This window comes from Bombina bombina, chromosome 6 (genome assembly GCF_027579735.1).
Source record: "Bombina bombina isolate aBomBom1 chromosome 6, aBomBom1.pri, whole genome shotgun sequence".
In the NCBI taxonomy this organism is placed as follows: Eukaryota; Metazoa; Chordata; class Amphibia; order Anura; family Bombinatoridae; genus Bombina; species Bombina bombina.
This window is the reverse complement of record NC_069504.1, coordinates 731319021-731336057: the sequence shown is the minus strand read 5'-3', so window position 1 is coordinate 731336057 and position 17037 is coordinate 731319021. Positions and strand designations below refer to the sequence as shown.

The 17037-nt window shown below is 41.9% G+C and overlaps 1 protein-coding gene across 3 annotated transcripts in view; it reads left to right on the top strand.

Annotated features, from left to right (window-relative positions):
• The window catches only part of LOC128663560 (patatin-like phospholipase domain-containing protein 6), a 453640-nt gene that overhangs the window by 218693 nt on the left and 217910 nt on the right, over nt 1-17037 (top strand). For all 3 annotated transcript variants that reach the window (XM_053717940.1, XM_053717939.1, XM_053717938.1), the window contains exon 11: nt 1871-1972. In XM_053717940.1, coding sequence (XP_053573915.1) covers nt 1871-1972 — 102 coding nt within the window. The remainder of the gene's footprint in view (nt 1-1870; nt 1973-17037) is intronic.

The following is a 17037-nucleotide window of genomic DNA, read 5'->3' as shown; positions in this document are numbered from 1 at the left end:
CCTCCATTAACGCTTCTCCCTCGTGTGGTGGCTCGCATCAAACAGGAGCGAGGATCTGTGATTCTGATTACTCCTTTGTGGCTGCGAAGGACGTGGTTTTCGGATCTGGTGGGGATGTCCTCATCTCTTCAGTGGAGGTTACCTTGTCGCAGAGATCTGCTGATACAGGGTTCCTTCGTTCATCAAAATCTAGATTCTCTGAGGCTGACTGCGTGGAGATTGAACGCTTGGTCTTAGTTAAAAGAGGGTTCTCTGAGAGTGTTAATAACACCCTGGTTCAAGCTCGTAAGCCAGTTACTCATATCTACCATAAAGTGTGAAGGACTTGTACTGGTGTGAAGAGCATGGCTTTTGCTGACATAAGGTTAAGGTTGTCAGAATTTTAGCTTTCCTCCAGGATGGACTGGAAAAGGGGCCTATCTGCTAGTACCCTGAAGGGACAGATATCGGCCCTGTCTGTGTTACTGCACAAAAGGTTGGCTGAGCTTCCAGATGTGCAGTCCTTTGTTAAGGCTCTGGCTTGGATCAGACCCGTGTTTAGATCTGGGGCTCTCCTTGGAGCCTCAATCTTGTTCTTAGTATTTTGCAGCAGGCTCCGTTTGAACCTATGCATACTGTTGATGTTAAATTGTTATCTTGGAAGGTTCTTTTTTTGTTGGCTATTGCCTCTGCGCGCAGAGTTTCTGAGATTTCTGCTTTGCAATGTGATCCCCCTTATCTGGTTTTTCATGCTGATAAGGCGGTTTTATGCACTAAACTAGGGTTCCTCCCTAAGGTGGTGTTGAATCGTAACATTAATTAAGAAATTGTTGTTCCTTTCTTTCTCTTTATTTGTCATCTATATGGGGAAGCGTAAGGGGCAGAAGGCTACTACGACTTCTCTATCTTTCTGGTTGAGGAGTGTCATCCGCTTAGCTTATGAGACAGCGGGTCTACAGCCTCCTGAGAGGATAACGGCTTATTCCACTAGAGCAGTGGCTTCCTCTTGGGCTTTTAAGAATGAAGCCTCAATGGATCAGATTTGTAAGGCAGCTACCTGGTCCTCCTTACACACTTTTTCTAAAAGTTTTGCAGGCTGTGGTGCCCTCAGAATAGGGTCTGCCTCTTTTTTCTGTTCCCTCCCGTTATTCATTCAGTGTCCTCTGGAGCTTGGGTATAGTTTTCTCAACAGTAAGGAATGAAGTTGTGGACTCTGCCTGCCTTATGAAAAAAAAACATAATTTATGCTTATCAGATAAATTCCTTTTCTTCCTGGCAGGGAGAGTCCACGACTCGCCCGTAATTTATTATTTTTTTAATGGGCAGTTCCCTTTTTATATTATTTCTTCTGGAATATTTTATGCCCTGATGTTTCTCCTACTTTTCCTTGTTCCCTCGGCAGAATGACTGGGGGATAGGGGAAGTGGGAGGAATATTTAAGCCTTTGGCTGGGGTGTTTTTGCCTCCTCCTGGTGGCCAGGTGTAGTATTTCCCAACAGTAAGGAATGAAGTCATGGACTCTCCCTGCCGGAAAGGAAAGGAATTTATCTGGTCATTCATTCAACTTTACATTCACTTTAATCTTGTGTATACCCCATGCACAATATCATGGTGAATTAAAAATAGATTAAATCAGACTTAATATACTTTTAATTTCCTGTTTATAATTTAATGGAAAATTTTCACACTCTTGTTTAGTATTTTTTCTAATTCCATAAAATCAGGCTGATAAAATCAAGGTCCTATTTTTGGGAGGAAGAGTATTGATCCTGTTCTTTAAGCTTACACATTTTATTATTATTATTAATATGATTACTCAAATGTAATATATTTATAAATCCTGAAAAAAAAAAAGGAAATTTGATTACATTTTGTATTTTCCTTCTTTCAGGACACCAAGAAACACTTCCCGAGTCTTCAGTACCTAGGCGTAGAGCACCTCCTCTTAGTCGCTGTAAATCTATGCCAATGGGACTCTCAAGTCAAAGTAGAGGTATGTTCAGGTTTGAAACCTGTAGCTAACATGGTAGAAGGCAAAGTCTATTTCCTACTAATAAAATAAACATGTTACTTAAAGGGATATGAAACCCAAAATGTTTATTTCATGATTCAGATAGAGCAACTTTCTAATTTACTTCTATTATCAATTTTTCGTAATTCTATTGGTATCTTTTGTTGAAAAGCAGGGACACAATGCTTAGAAGCCGGCTTATTTCTTGAGCACTAAATAGCAGCAGTTTTGTAAGAATGTTAATCATTTGCAAGAGCACTAGATGGCAGCACTATTTCCTGCAATGTAGTATTTCAGATGCCTACCTAGGTATCTATTCAAAATGTCATGCGCTGTCTGAATCTTAAAAGAAAATGTTTGGGTTTCATATCCCTTTAAAGGGAAATTACATACAAATTGTTAGCATGATAATGCCCCTTAGGATTTTGCTATGAATAATGCAGCTGTTTTTCTTTTCACTGATTTTCTGTCCCCAGAACAAAAAGGCCCATGCTGACCAGTCACAAACTAATACACATGTCAAATGATTTGAGCATGATTTGTTGTTTCAACATGTGAAGTTAAAGAAAGAGATTCGGGTAGCCCTACATTCTTCTCTTCCCTTAAAGTGGTTTAGCACTGATTAAAGGGCCATAATACCCAAATGTTTAAACACTTGAAAGTGCTGCAGCATAGCTGTAAAAAGCTGACTAGAAAATATCTCCTTAACATCTCTATGTAAAAAAGAAAGATATTTTACCTCAAACGTTCCTCAGTAGCCACCTCCCATTGTAAAGGATTTCTAAGCAGCATTTTAGTGTGTCTGTCCTGGGACAGCTGAAAGGATGAGCCTCGTGAACTCTCATATTATTTCACCAATCAGGTAAAGGAAGCTTACTATGAAATCTCATGAGAGTTAAGTCAAATCTCATGAGATCACAGTAAGAGTTCATGACCTCAGCACTGCTGATGCTGATTGGCTGCTGTTCATTTCTTCATTTTTTTTTTTTTTTACCTGCAGCTGGGAGCAGGTTAAGTATAACTTTTTACACAGAACTTACTCTGCTGAGCTGAGGAGATTGTGAGGTAAAATATCTTCCTTTTTTATATAGAGATGCTCAGGTGACATTTTCCTGTCAGCTTTTTACAGTTATACTGCATCAGTTTCAAGTGATTTAGCATATGAGTATTATGTCCCTTTAAGCTTAGTTTATTATTAATAATTTTAAACCCTCCCAACTCTCTCTTAGTTTTGTTCTTGGGCTCGTAGGAGATGGATGCGAATAGAGGTTGTTCCAGCTACTTGCTTATTGATTACAAATTTATAGCTCAGACCTATGTGAGACCCAAAGTCCCTGGGGAATATAATTTACAAAGAAGACAGAAAAGTCTTCACAGCATATGAATGATACGGGGACACAGGAATACCCTGTTATGTGCAAAGAATTTCCCTAACGGGACTTCTGCAATAACTACTCTCAGACTTCGCAGGGACTCACCCCTAGCCTCCCCTGACGGAATCTGGTATTTCCTACTGCAATCCTCTGCAGTACTCAATACTTGCACTGGATGGGCTCTCTACTAGATACTGTTGCAGCTGCATTAACATTGACATGCCTGGTAAGCCAGTGGAGGGGTGCTGTGTAAGGTAAGTTAAACAGCACAGACACAACCCAGAAGCTATTTGTAGCTACTTTGACACAGGTACAGCATAGCCAGGGGAATTCACCTGCTAGCATTGAGGACATTATTAGGGAAGCCTCTGACCCTTTTTAACCCTCTGGCAGCTTTAGGGTTTTTTATTTGAGTATTTTTAAAATTTTATTTGTGTTTGGCCCTTTAAGAGAACCTGCAATAGCTTAGTGCATTATGTGGTTCAACATCATGGTGGTGGCCTACATAGTTATCACAGAGGTTAACTGCAGTCCACTGGCCATGCAGGAAGTGTCTATTACTCTGTCTTAGGCAGAGAGCAATTATAGATACCTATTGACAATCACAATACCATGGCGTAGATTTATTATCTGTCGGGCGGACATGATCTAGTGAAATGCTTGTGCAATGCCGTCCTCTGTACATTCGTGGCCAATAGGCCGCTAACACGGGATGTCAATAATCCAGATCGTATCCGATCTTACGACCGCTGCTTCTTAACTTAAGTTTCAGGCGGACATGAAACTTCGGGGGTAGATTGCAGCATCCGCTGCTTGATAAATCTACCCCCATGTGTGAACAACTTTGAGGTGGATCATTCCAGCAGTTGATCGGTCCATTGATGAGAGTGGTCTCTTCATAGAACATTTTAAATCGCTTCTTTATCCAATAGACTTGCAGGACATAGTTCTAATGGCCTATCTCTTAAATCTCACACTTCCAAGCTATTGTGCAAGATCACAAGATCCTAGGTTCTCATTTTAGGCACCTTGGTATGTCCATGGGATCTTCATCTAGCATACCTGTTTTTATGTGGAGAGTCTTTCTAGGACCAATCAGGAGTCAACGTTAGTCATATTAGTTGCTCCAGCCTTTCACCGCAGGACTTGGTATGCGGAACTAGTGCACAACTGCACATGTCCTTTTGCTTTCCTTAGACTCTGTTTTCTCAAGGTTCTCTTTTCTGTCAAGAAGATCTTAAATCTCTCATTTCCTTCTTAATATAAGGAGAGTCCAAGGCATTATTCCTTACTGTTGGGAAGAACTGAACCTGGCTACCAGGAGGAGGCAAAGACACCTCAGCCAAAGGCTTAAATACTGATAACATATATAAATCAGTGCGCCAAAAATGTGAAAAAACAAAAACAAAAATTCATTAAGATTATTCAAGTAAAAATAACCTATAAGTGTATAATACAATACATATATTCGTTAGTGATATACAGGGAGTGCAGAATTATTAGGCAAATGAGTATTTTGACCACATCATCCTCTTTATGCATGTTGTCTTACTCCAAGCTGTATAGGCTCGAAAGCCTACTACCAATTAAGCATATTAGGTGATGTGCATCTCTGTAATGAGAAGGGGTGTGGTCTAATGACATCAACACCCTATATCAGATGTGCATAATTATTAGGCAACTTCCTTTCCTTTGGCAAAATGGGTCAAAAGAAGGACTTGACAGGCTCAGAAAAGTCAAAAATAGTGAGATATCTTGCAGAGGGATGCAGCACTCTTAAAATTGCAAAGCTTCTGAAGTGTGATCATCGAACAATCAAGTGTTTCATTCAAAATAGTCAACAGGATCGCAAGAAGCGTGTGGAAAAACCAAGGCGCAAAATAACTGCCCATGAACTGAGAAAAGTCAAGCGTGCAGCTGCCAAGATGCCACTTGCCACCAGTGTGGCCATATTTCAGAGCTGCAACATCACTGGAGTGCCCAAAAGCACAAGGTGTGCAATACTCAGAGACATGGCCAAGGTAAGAAAGGCTGAAAGACGACCACCACTGAACAAGACACACAAGCTGAAACGTCAAGACTGGGCCAAGAAATATCTCAAGACTGATTTTTCTAAGGTTTTATGGACTGATGAAATGAGAGTGAGTCTTGATGGGCCAGATGGATGGGCCGTGGCTGGATTGGTAAAGGGCAGAGAGCTCCAGTCCGACTCAGACGCCAGCAAGGTGGAGGTGGAGTACTGGTTTGGGCTGGTATCATCAAAGATGAGCTTGTGGGGCCTTTTCGGGTTGAGGATGGAGTCAAGCTCAACTCCCAGTCCTACTGCCAGTTTCTGGAAGACACCTTCTTCAAGCAGTGGTACAGGAAGAAGTCTGCATCCTTCAAGAAAAACATGATTTTCATGCAGGACAATGCTCCATCACACGCGTCCAAGTACTCCACAGCGTGGCTGGCAAGAAAGGGTATAAAAGAAGAAAATCTAATGACATGGCCTCCTTATTCACCCGATCTGAACCCCATTGAGAACCTGTGGTCCATCATGAAATGTGAGATTTACAAGGAGGGAAAACAGAACACCTCTCTGAACAGTGTCTGGGAGGCTGTGGTTGCTGCTGCACGCAATGTTGATGGTGAACAGATCAAAACACTGACAGAATCCATGGATGGCAGGCTTTTGAGTGTCCTTGCAAAGAAAAGTGGCTATATTGGTCACTGATTTGTTTTTGTTTTGTTTTTGAATGCCAGAAATGTATATTTGTGAATGTTGAGATGTTATATTGGTTTCACTGGTAAAAATAAATAATTTAAATGGGTATATATTTGTTTTTTGTTAAGTTGCCTAATATTTATGCACAGTAATAGTCACCTGCACACACAGATATCCCCCTAAAATAGCTATAACTAAAAACAAACTAAAAACTACTTCCAAAACTATTCAGCTTTGATATTAATGAGTTTTTTGGGTTCATCGAGAACATGGTTGTTGTTCAATAATAAAATTAATCCACTCCCTGTAGTCTACCATAAATGAAAAATATGTGAAGCCAAACCACACCACTGCACGGTAAGTGATGGGAATGAAACGGACAGTTCAATTAGTCCAAAATCCAAGTCCTGAATCAGGAACAGATGGCAAGCTGCTTCTTCAAATTTCTTGTTGGTGTCCCAAGATGTTAAGATCTGCAGATATAAATGATAAAAAAGAAGGCGCCACCTTAGTGCACAATCAGATGTATAAAACACGCCAATAGAGCAAGTAAGACCGTACTTACAAGATATATGACACTTGAGAAGTGTCACAACCGCCTTCTGGACTATTATAGAGTCGTCCAGCTAACTCCCACTGGTGCGATCCTGGCTATCGTCTTAATGTGAGAGCGGCGAAAAAAACCTGTTTCCAACGTCAGTCACACAGAGCAGGCTCGTCCTGTAATAGCAAATATTGTTCGGGATACAATGTGCCAAAGGAAAAAGTAGATAAAAGATAGTTCGTGGCAAAGTCTTATAAATGTAAAAAGACTTTATTTCAAAGCACATAAGCACAATGTTTCTCGGTCTCTCCTGACCGTTTCTTCAGGTGCAATCTACATAATCATCTGAACCATGAACTTTTATTGCCGTATTCTCGGCGTCTGCAAAAATGGACAGCGCATGCGTGAAGGTGTAGCAGCTGTATAGAGCTTCCATTGGTAGCATCATAGCCAATGATGTGAGCGTAAATGCTCCAGCCTCTAAGTATGTTAAAATTGTATGCGCTATCGCAACTAAAGTGGTATTTAACCATAAATATAATTTTGATAGTATAATATGCACAGAATATAAAAGCGCATAATGATAAAACTAAAAAAGTAGTGATATTGGTAAATTTTACCGATAGGTCGCTCTTAGTGGTACACCTACACCTCCATTTTAACCCTTGACAATACATTCGGGTAAAACGGAGTGCCCCTACTACCGTTAGGACTGTCTACAAAATACAATTACCTGTTAAACTAACATGGTTAAAAAATCCTATTTCAAGTATACAACTTGCCAAAAAATCGATATAGATAGATAAAACATATAGTTATGACAGATATGTTATATGTTTTAATTATTTTTTAGGTACAATGACTTATTTTATCAATATCGATTTTTTGGCAAGTTGTATACTTAAGTCTTTTTACATTTATAAGACTTTGCCACGAACTATCTTTTATCTACTTTTTCCTTTGGCACATTGTATCCCGAACAATATTTGCTATTACAGGACAAGCCTGCTCTGTGTGACTGACGTTGGAAACAGGTTTTATCGCCGCTCTCACATTAAGACGATAGCCAGGATCGCACCAGTGGGAGTTAGCTGGACGACTCTATAATAGTCCAGAAGGCGGTTGTGACACTTCTCAAGTGTCATATATCTTGTAAGTACGGTCTTACTTGCTCTATTGGCGTGTTTTATACATCTGATTGTGCACTAAGGTGGCGCCTTCTTTTTTATCATTTATATCTGCAGATCTTAACATCTTGGGACACCAACAAGAAATTTGAAGAAGCAGCTTGCCATCTGTTCCTGATTCAGGACTTTATACATCTGATTTTGCACTATGGTGGTGCCTTCTTTTTTATCATTTATAAAGGCTTAAATACCTCTCCGACTTCCCCCATCCCCCAGTCATTCTTTGCCTATTTTCACAGGAGGATGGCAGAGAAGTGTCAGAAGATTTCGGAGTAGTTCTTTAGGAAGGGCATCTGCCCTTCAATATGGGACTGGAGTTTTAAGTAGGAATGTCAGCCTCTCAGTGAGAGCATTGACGAAAGTTAGAGTCTGGAGATGCAGGGAGAGTCGTTCTGCGAACTCATCCAGACTGCCTGCTAACAGCTCCTAAGCAATCAGTGTTGACGAGTTTCACTGCCTGCTTGTTTTCTCACTCAAGTCCATGTCAGAAGCGATACTGCAAGACTGTCACACTTGAGAGACTGTGTTTCTGTTCCAGAGCATGGATTCTGGTATTCAATTTTACATATGTTGAAAACTCTAGAAGACAGGGTCACAGTGTGGCTCCTTTTATCTTAATAGAATCATGGGTTAATATCATGGCTCCTTTTATCTTAATAGAATCATGGGTTAATATCTCCTGAGGGGGATTATTGAACAGTGAGGATTAATCAAATGTGATGCTTTGATTTTATGCTGCTTTATGTGTGAGATTTATTTGGCTCATAGACTGTGTGTTATGTGGCTGGAACGCACAGGGTTTTTCCTATTACTTTTGAGTGCTGCACAGCTTGTAGCTTGGAGCACTTTTTCTCATAGGAGGGCAGTCCTGTCTTGCGCTTCATGTGCCTGGGAGTGGTCTCGTTTTATTTTTCTCTTTCCTGACCGAGCTGGCTGTCGGAGAAGACGCTATTTCTCTGTATTGTCTGGGTCTAGGAGGTGGTGAGTGCCCCAGCCATTGGGAGTATAAAGGTGCTGTTTTTGAGAAATAAAGATTGTTTATTTTCTGTGTCCTGCTGTCATAAGCTTAAGCAATGGAGGATTCTATTTTAGTAGAGGGTACTCCCTCTATTCCAAATAGTAATACCTGTTTATATTGTGAGGAGGCTTTGGTATGCTGCCCTCTCAATTATGTTCCACATGCCTTGACAATGTTATTTGGTCAAAGAAGGTTAACCCTTTTTAGTACCACTGAGCCATCCCCCTCTGAGGACTCACCGTCCCGTGAGGTGCATACATCTCCTTCTACACATGCAGCTTCCCATAGCACGCTTGATCCTCCATCTGGAGGGGGCCTTTTACCACCAGATTTTACCGCACAGTTAAAAATGGCGGTGTCTAAGGTTAAACATAGCTCTCCTGCCCCGGGGTCTTCATGTAATTTATTGGATTTAACTGCTCTGTCTCAGTTATCCGAGGATGAGTTGCACTCTGAGGCTTCAGAGGATGAACTTTCTGGGACAGAGTCTGCTGCCTCTAAGCCTCCTGCTGCGGAGGAACCAGCCTTTTGATTTTAGATTGAACACTTACGTTTTCTTCTAAAGGAAGTCCTGTCTACATTAGAGGTTCCAGAGGCTAAGCTGCCTGATGAATCTTTGATTCCTAAATTTGACAGAGTTTACGAGGACAGGGTATTATTAAGAACGAATGGGACAGAATCGGATCTTCCTTTTCCCCTTCGTCTTCCTTTAAAAAAAAAAATTCTGGTCCCGGACTCTCAATTGGAGTTGAGGGGTTCCGTCCCTAAGGTGGATGGTGCTATCTCTACGCTTGTCAAACGCACTACTCTCCCACTTGAGGATAACTCGTTGTTCAGAGAGTCGATGGATAAAAAGATGGAAACTCTTCTAAGAAAGATGTTTCAACATACTTGTTTCAACTGGCAGCGGCTGTTGCCACGGTTGCTGGAGCAGCTACCTACTGGTGCGACTCCTTATCTGAATTAATCGAGGTGGAAGGTCCCCTCAACGTTATCCAGGCAAGAATTAAGGCCTTGAGAATTGCTATTTTTTTTGTCTGTGATGCAAACATGCAGATTATTAGCCTAAATGCTAAGGCTTCTGGCTTTTTGGTTCAGGCGCTCTGGCTTAAGTCCTGGTCTGCGGATATGACTTCTAAGTCCAGACTTCTTTCCCTCTCCATTAAGGGAAAGATTTTATTTGGTCCAGGCCTGGACTCCATTATCTCTATGGTTACAGGGGGCAAGGGTGCCTTCCTACCGCAAAATAAAAAGAGCAAGTCTAAGGGACAAGTTTCTATATTTCGTTCCTTTCATTCTGATAAACCCCAACGACAACACTCCTCTGCTAATCCTGAGCAAAGCAAGAGTACTTGGAAGCTGGCTCAGTCCTGGAATAAGACTAAATCAGCATGAAGGGGCGGCCCACGATCCGACTCTGGATCGTGTAGGGGGTAGACTGTCGCTCTTTTCAGACGCTTGGTTCAGGGAAGTGCAGGATCCATGGGTCCTGGAGGTCATAGCTCAGGGATACAAGATAGGTTTCAAGTCTCATCCACCCAAGACCAGAAAAGAGGGAAGCCTTTCTGGGGTGCATGCGGATCTGTCCTCCTTAGGAGTCATTATCCCGGTGCCTATCGCAGAAGGAGGTTTGGAATACTACTCAAACCTTTTCGTGGTCCCAAAGAAGGAGGGAAGTTTCCACCCGATTTTGGACCTAAAGTGCTTAAACAAATTTCTAAATGTCCCCTCATTCAAGATGGAGACAATAAGATCCATCATTCCCTTAGTTCAGGAAGGACAGTTCATGACCACTATAGATCTGAAGGATGCTTACCTTCACGTTCCAATCCCCAAGGACCACTTTCAGTTCCTAAGGTTTGCGTTCCTGGACTAGCACTTCCAGTTCATTGCACTTCAATTTGCTCTAACTACTGCTCCAAGAATTTTTACGAAGGTTCTAGGGGCTCTTCTAGCCGTTACCAAAACCCGAGGTATAGCAGTAGCTCCCTACTTGGATGATATTCTGGTACAAGCACCATCTTTTCGTCTGGCGGAGGACCGTTTGGAAACTCTTCTCTCTCTTCTTCGATCTCATGGATGGAAGATAAACCTAGAAAAGAGTTATATTATCCCAAGTACCAGGGTGGAATTCCTGGGTACTATAATAGACTCCATATCCATGAGGATATTTCTAACAGACCAGAGACGTTGCAAGCTAGCTTCGGCATTTCTTGCGCTCCGGACCTCCTTAAGGCCCTCTGTGGCTCAGTGTATGGATTTGGTTGGTCTCATGGTGTCCAGCATGGACATCATTCTCTTTGCCAGGTTCCGTCTCTGACATTTGCAACTGTGCATGCTGAGGTAGTGGAACGGCGATCTTTCGGATCTGTCTCAACAGATTTCACTGGACAACCGGTCAAGAGAATCGCTCTCTTGGTGGCTCTGTCCAGATCATCTATCCCGAGGGACATCCTTCTTAAGAACATGCTGGGAGAGTGTGACTACGGATGCAAGCCTTTCAGGATGGTGAGCTGTTTGGGGTGCCAAGAAGGCACAGGGCTTGTGGTCTCAGGAGGAATGCTCCCTCCCGATCAACATTCTGGAACTTCGGGCAATTTTCAATGCTCTGAAGGCTTGGCCCCTTCTGGGTTCGTCCCAGTTTATCAGATTCCAATCAGACAATATAACCTCAGTGGCTTACATCAACCATCAGGGTTGAACGAGAAGCTCCCTAGCAATGAGGGAAATATCTTGGATTCTGGAGTGGGAGGAGGCCCAAAGCTGTTCGCTGTCAGCGATCCACATTCTGGGTGTGGACAACTGGGAAGCTAATTTTCTCAGCAGACAATCTTTTCATCCGGGGGAATGGTCTCTCCATCCCCAAGTGTTTGCAGAGATATGGAACAGGTGGGGGACGCCGGAGATAGATCTCATGGTGTCCCGTCTCAATACCAAGCTACCCAGGTATGGGTCGAGGTCCAGGGATTCTCAGGCGGAGCTAATAGATGCATTCGCAGTGCCTTGGAGGTTCAGTCTAATTTACCTTTTCCCGCCGTTACCACTCCTTCCTCGTGTAGTGGCCCACATGAAGCAGGAGCAGGCATCAGTGATACTGATAGCTCCATCGTGGCCGCGAAGGATGTGGTTCGCGGATCTGGTGGGGATGTCATCATCTCCTCTGTGGAATTTACCTTGTCGCAGGGATCTGCTGGAACAAGGTCCTTTTGTTCATCAAAATCTAGATTTTCTGAGACTGACTGCGTGGAGATTGAACGCTTAGTCCTAGCCAAGAGAGGTTTTTCTGAGAGAGTTATTGATACTCTCATTCAAGCTCATAAACCGTTACTCGTCACATCTATCATAAGGTGTGGAGAACCTACATTTTCTAGTGTGAAGAGCGTGGATTTTCCTGGCATAAAGTTAAGGTTGCCAGGATCCTATTGTTTCTCAAGGATGGACTGGAGAAGGGCCTTTCTGCCAGTTCCCTGAGGGGACAGTTTCGGCCCTGTCTGTTTTACTACACAAGAGGCTCTCTGAGCTTTCAAATGTACAGTCCTTTGTTAAGGCTTTGAATTGGATCAGGCCTGTGTTTAGATCTAAGGCTCCTCCTTGGAGTCTAAATCTTGTTCTTAAGGTTTTGCAACGGGCTCCGTTTGAGCCTATGCATGAAATTGACATTATATTGTTGTCCTGGAAGGTTCTATTTCTACTGGCTATTGCTTCTGTACGCAGAGTATCTGAGATTGCTGCCTTGAAATGTGATCCTCCTCATCTGGTGTTCTATTCTGAGAAGGCTGTCCTACTAAGTTAGGTTTTCTTCATAAGTTCGTGTCAGACCGCAACATCAATCAAGAAATTGTGGTTCCTTTCTTGTGTCCCAATCCTTCTTCTTCAAAGGAACATTTGCTTCATAATTTGGATGTGGTTCGCGCCTTGAAGTTCTATCTCCAGGCTACTAAGGATTTTAGACAAACTTCTTCCTTGTTTGTTGTCTATTCCGGGAAGCGTAAGGGTCAGAAGGTGTCTTCGACTTCATTATCTTTTTGGTTAAGGAGTGTTATCCGCTTTGCTTATGAGACAGCAGGACATAAACCTCCTCAGAGGATTACAACTTATTCTACTAGAGCAGTGGCTTCCTCTTGGGCCTTTAAGAACGAGGCCTCTATGGACCAGATTTGTGTGGTGGCTACCTGATCCTCCTTACATACTTTTTCTAAATTTTACAAGTGATGTTTTTGCTTCGGCTGAAGCAGCTTTTTTGAGAAAGGTTTTGCAGGCTGTGGTACCCTCAGATTAGGGTCCGCCTCTCTTGTTGTCCCTCCCGTTATCATTCAGTGTACTCTAGAGCTTGGGTATAGTTTTCCCAACAGTAAGGAATGATGCCGTGGACTTTCCTTATATTAAGAAGGAAAAACATAAATTATGCTTACCAGATAATTTCATTTCCTTCTGTATAAGGAGAGTTCACGGCCCCCGCCCGTGTTCTTCGATTGGCGGCCCTCTATATTATTTTTTTCTTCTGGCATTATTTATACCCTGATATTTCTCCTACTGTTCCTTGTTCCCTCGGCAGAATGACTGGGGGATGGGGGAAGTGGGAGAGGTATTTAAGCCTTTGGCTGGGGTGTTTTTGTCTCCTCCTGGTGGCCAGGTTCAGTATTTCCCAACAGTAAGGAATGATGCCGTGGACTCTCCTTATACAGAAGGAAATTCAATTATCTGTTAAGCAAAATTTATGTTTTAATGGCGTGGAGTTTGAACCCCTAGCTTTGGAACATAGAGATTTATTTGATTTAGTCATTGAATCTTTAATGCAGGCCAGGAAGCCTATAACACAAGAGATTTAACACAAGATTGGAAGACATACTTTAAATGGTGTTCTTTCAGATGAAATACTGTTTTTTAAATGCCTGCATACATCTTTTGCAAGGGGTGTTACACCCTCTTTGAAGTATTATATATATATATATATATATATATATATATATATATATATATATATATATATATATATAATCTTTAATAACCTCCTTATAATTCATTTTTGATATACTTTGTACTAAATATGATTTTCTTCGTAAAGGAAAATACCAATCAAGAGATTGTTGTTCCTTCATTGTGTTTACATCCTACTAACTCTAGGTAGCAGATATTACATGATCTGAATTTAGTAAACACTTTGAAGTTCTATCTCCAAGCAACTATAGTTTTCAGTCAAACTTCTAGTTTGTTTTTTCACTACTAAATCTAGTAAGGGGCAGAAAGCTACTAAGGTAGCATTTACCTCTTAACTCATAAGATGGGATTCAAGACATTCTTGATGGTTGGAAGGTAACCTTTCTAAGAGCATTACAGCTCTTTCTTAAAATGCAATTTAAACATTGTGGGTTTTTGAAAGATTTTACATCTTTGGAGCAGATTTGCAAAGATGCAATATGTCTTATCTGCATACTTTTTTCAGAGTTTATCGTGTGAGGTTTTGCTTTTTGGCAAGCAGCTTTTGGCAGGACAGTCCTTCAGGTTGCAGTGTCAGCTAAATAAAAACTGCAGAAAAATTGTCCCACCATTTCCATAACATAGTCCATCGGCTTCGGGATTAATCCCATATGTTATGGAGGACTGTGGACCATCATTATTTTACAATAAAAAACAAACTTTATGCTTACCTGATAAATTATTTTCTTTCGGAATGATGATGTTCCACAGGCCCCGCCCATTTTAAGTTTTTCGGTGACAGTTCTAATGACACCTCTATAGACCCTGCTTTGCCTTTCCTTCTCATTCTCTACTCGGCTATACGTAGAACTAAGAGAGAGATGGAGGGTGGGAGTGTTTTAAAGCTCTTGACTTCCTCCAAGTGGCAGGAAATATATCTCATGGACCATCATTCTGAAAGAAAATAATTTATCATGAAAGCATAAATTTTGTTTTTTCTTTGATGATTCAGATAGAGCATGCTATTTTAAACAGCTCTGAAGCTGCTGATTGGTTGCTGCACACGTATGCCTCTTGTCATTGGCTTTCAGTAGTACATTGCTGCTTATTCAACAAAGGCTACCATGAGAATGAATCAAATTAGATAAAATAAGTAAATTGGAAAGTTGTTTAAAATTGTATGTTCTATCTGAATCATGAAAGAAAAATGTTGGGTTTCATGTCCCTTTAAAGAGGATGTCAAGGTACACTGTAGCTACCATTGCCTTAATTTATCTCAAAGACAATGAGCTTGCATTCTTATTATTTTATTTATAATACTCTTTAAGAGTATGTACGCTAACTGCAAATTAATTGTGTATTTTTTGTAATCTGCATACAATGACTCTTTTTTAATATATGTATATTTCTTTCCAATGGCATGGAGAGTCTACAAATCCATTCTAATTTCTAGTGGGAATTCAACTCCTGGCCACCAGGAGGAGGCAAAGAACACCTTAGCAAAGCTTTAAGTATCCTCCCACTTCCCACAATCCCCAATCATTCTTTGCCTGTGTACATCGTAGGAGGTGTGCGAAGATGGGATCTGAAGAAAATCAAGTTTTTAATCCTTTAATGGGTATTTTCCCTGCAAGCAAGGTTTGGGGCAATGCTGCTGTGTCCATGTAATTCTCTTTAGTGAGAGTAATGGTGGCTAATAGCTGTTGGAGGTCGCTGAGGTTGTCTTTACTTTAACTCCAACAAATTATGCTAACCCCTATATAGAAAACCAGGGTTGGTTACTCTGCTTTTCTTGTATCCTCAGGTCCCTGTCAGCAGTCGGATGAGGCTAACAGACATGGAGCTGCTGTGAACGCTCCACAGCAGAAGACCCTGGAGGGCAAGTCCTTTTCATATATATATTTAAGGATAGAAGATATCAAGAAGGACTGGGAAAACCAGGGACCTAGTGGGATCTGCTACCCTCAGAAGTGGTTTGTATTTTTATTTTATATATCCCTTATTATGGGATATGTTGCGGCTGAGCAGAAATCTAAATTTCTACCAGGGTCAGGGATTTTGCCGCTTCCATGATCAATTATACAACAGCCCAGTCTTTATGATTTGTGGGGACCGGGTGTCATGGTGATACTTTTATTCCCCTTTCTATCCCTGCATGATCAGTTTTTACGGACCTTTGAGATACGTGTATCATTTACTATTCTGGTTTGGCCGCAGTTATGTTGAGCACCTGTTTGTAGTTGCGCAGGTCAGTTTATATAATGCCTTTTCTTTTACAAAGATATGACGAGTCCACGGATTTCATCCTTACTTGTGGGATATTAACCTCCTGATAACAGGAAGTGGCAAAGAGCACCACAGCAGAGCTGTATATATAGCCCCTCCCTTCCCCTCCACCCCCAGTCATTCTCTTTGCCTGTGTTATTCTAGGAAGACATGGTAAAGTGAGGTGTTAGTTTTAGTTTCTTGAATCAATAAGTTTTTTATTTTAAATGGTACCGGTGCGTACTATTTTACTCAGGGGGATATGGAAGAAGGATCATCTGTCCCAGGGGACTTGTTTCCGCAGACCCTCGTGGGTGATAGTGACAACAGATGCCAGCCTTCTGGGCTGGGGTGCAGTTTGGAATTCCCTGAAGGCTCAGGGTGTTTGAGCTCAAGTGGAGTCTCTACTTCCAATCAATATTCTGGAACTGAGGGCAATATTCAATGTGCTTCAGGCGTGGCCTCAGTTGGCTTCGGCCAAATTCATCAGATTCCAGTCGGACAACATAATGACTGTGGCATATGTCAATCATCGGGGGGGGGGGGGGACAAGGAGTTCCTTAGCGATGATAGAAGTATCCAAGATAATCAGTTGGGCAGAGGCCCACTCTTGTCATCTGTCAGCGATCTACATCCCAGGGGTAGAGAACTGGGAAGCAGATTTTCTAAGTCAACAGACTTTTCATCCGGGGGAGTGGGAACTTCACCCGGAGGTATTTGTCTCATTGATTCTCAGATGGGGCAGACCGGAATTGGATTTGATAGCATCTCGTCAGAATGCCAAGCTTCCAAGATACGGATCCCGGTCAAGGGATCCTCAGGCCGAACTGATAGATGCCTTGGCAGTGCCTTGGTTGTTCAGCCTAGCTTATGTGTTTCCGCCGATTCCTCTCCTCCCATGCGTGATTGCTCGAATCAAACAGGAGAGAGCATCAGTGATCCTGATAGCGCCTGCGTGGCCACGCAGGACTTGGTATGCGGATCTAGTGGACATGTCCTCTCTGCCACCGTGGAAACTTCCATTGAGACAGGACCT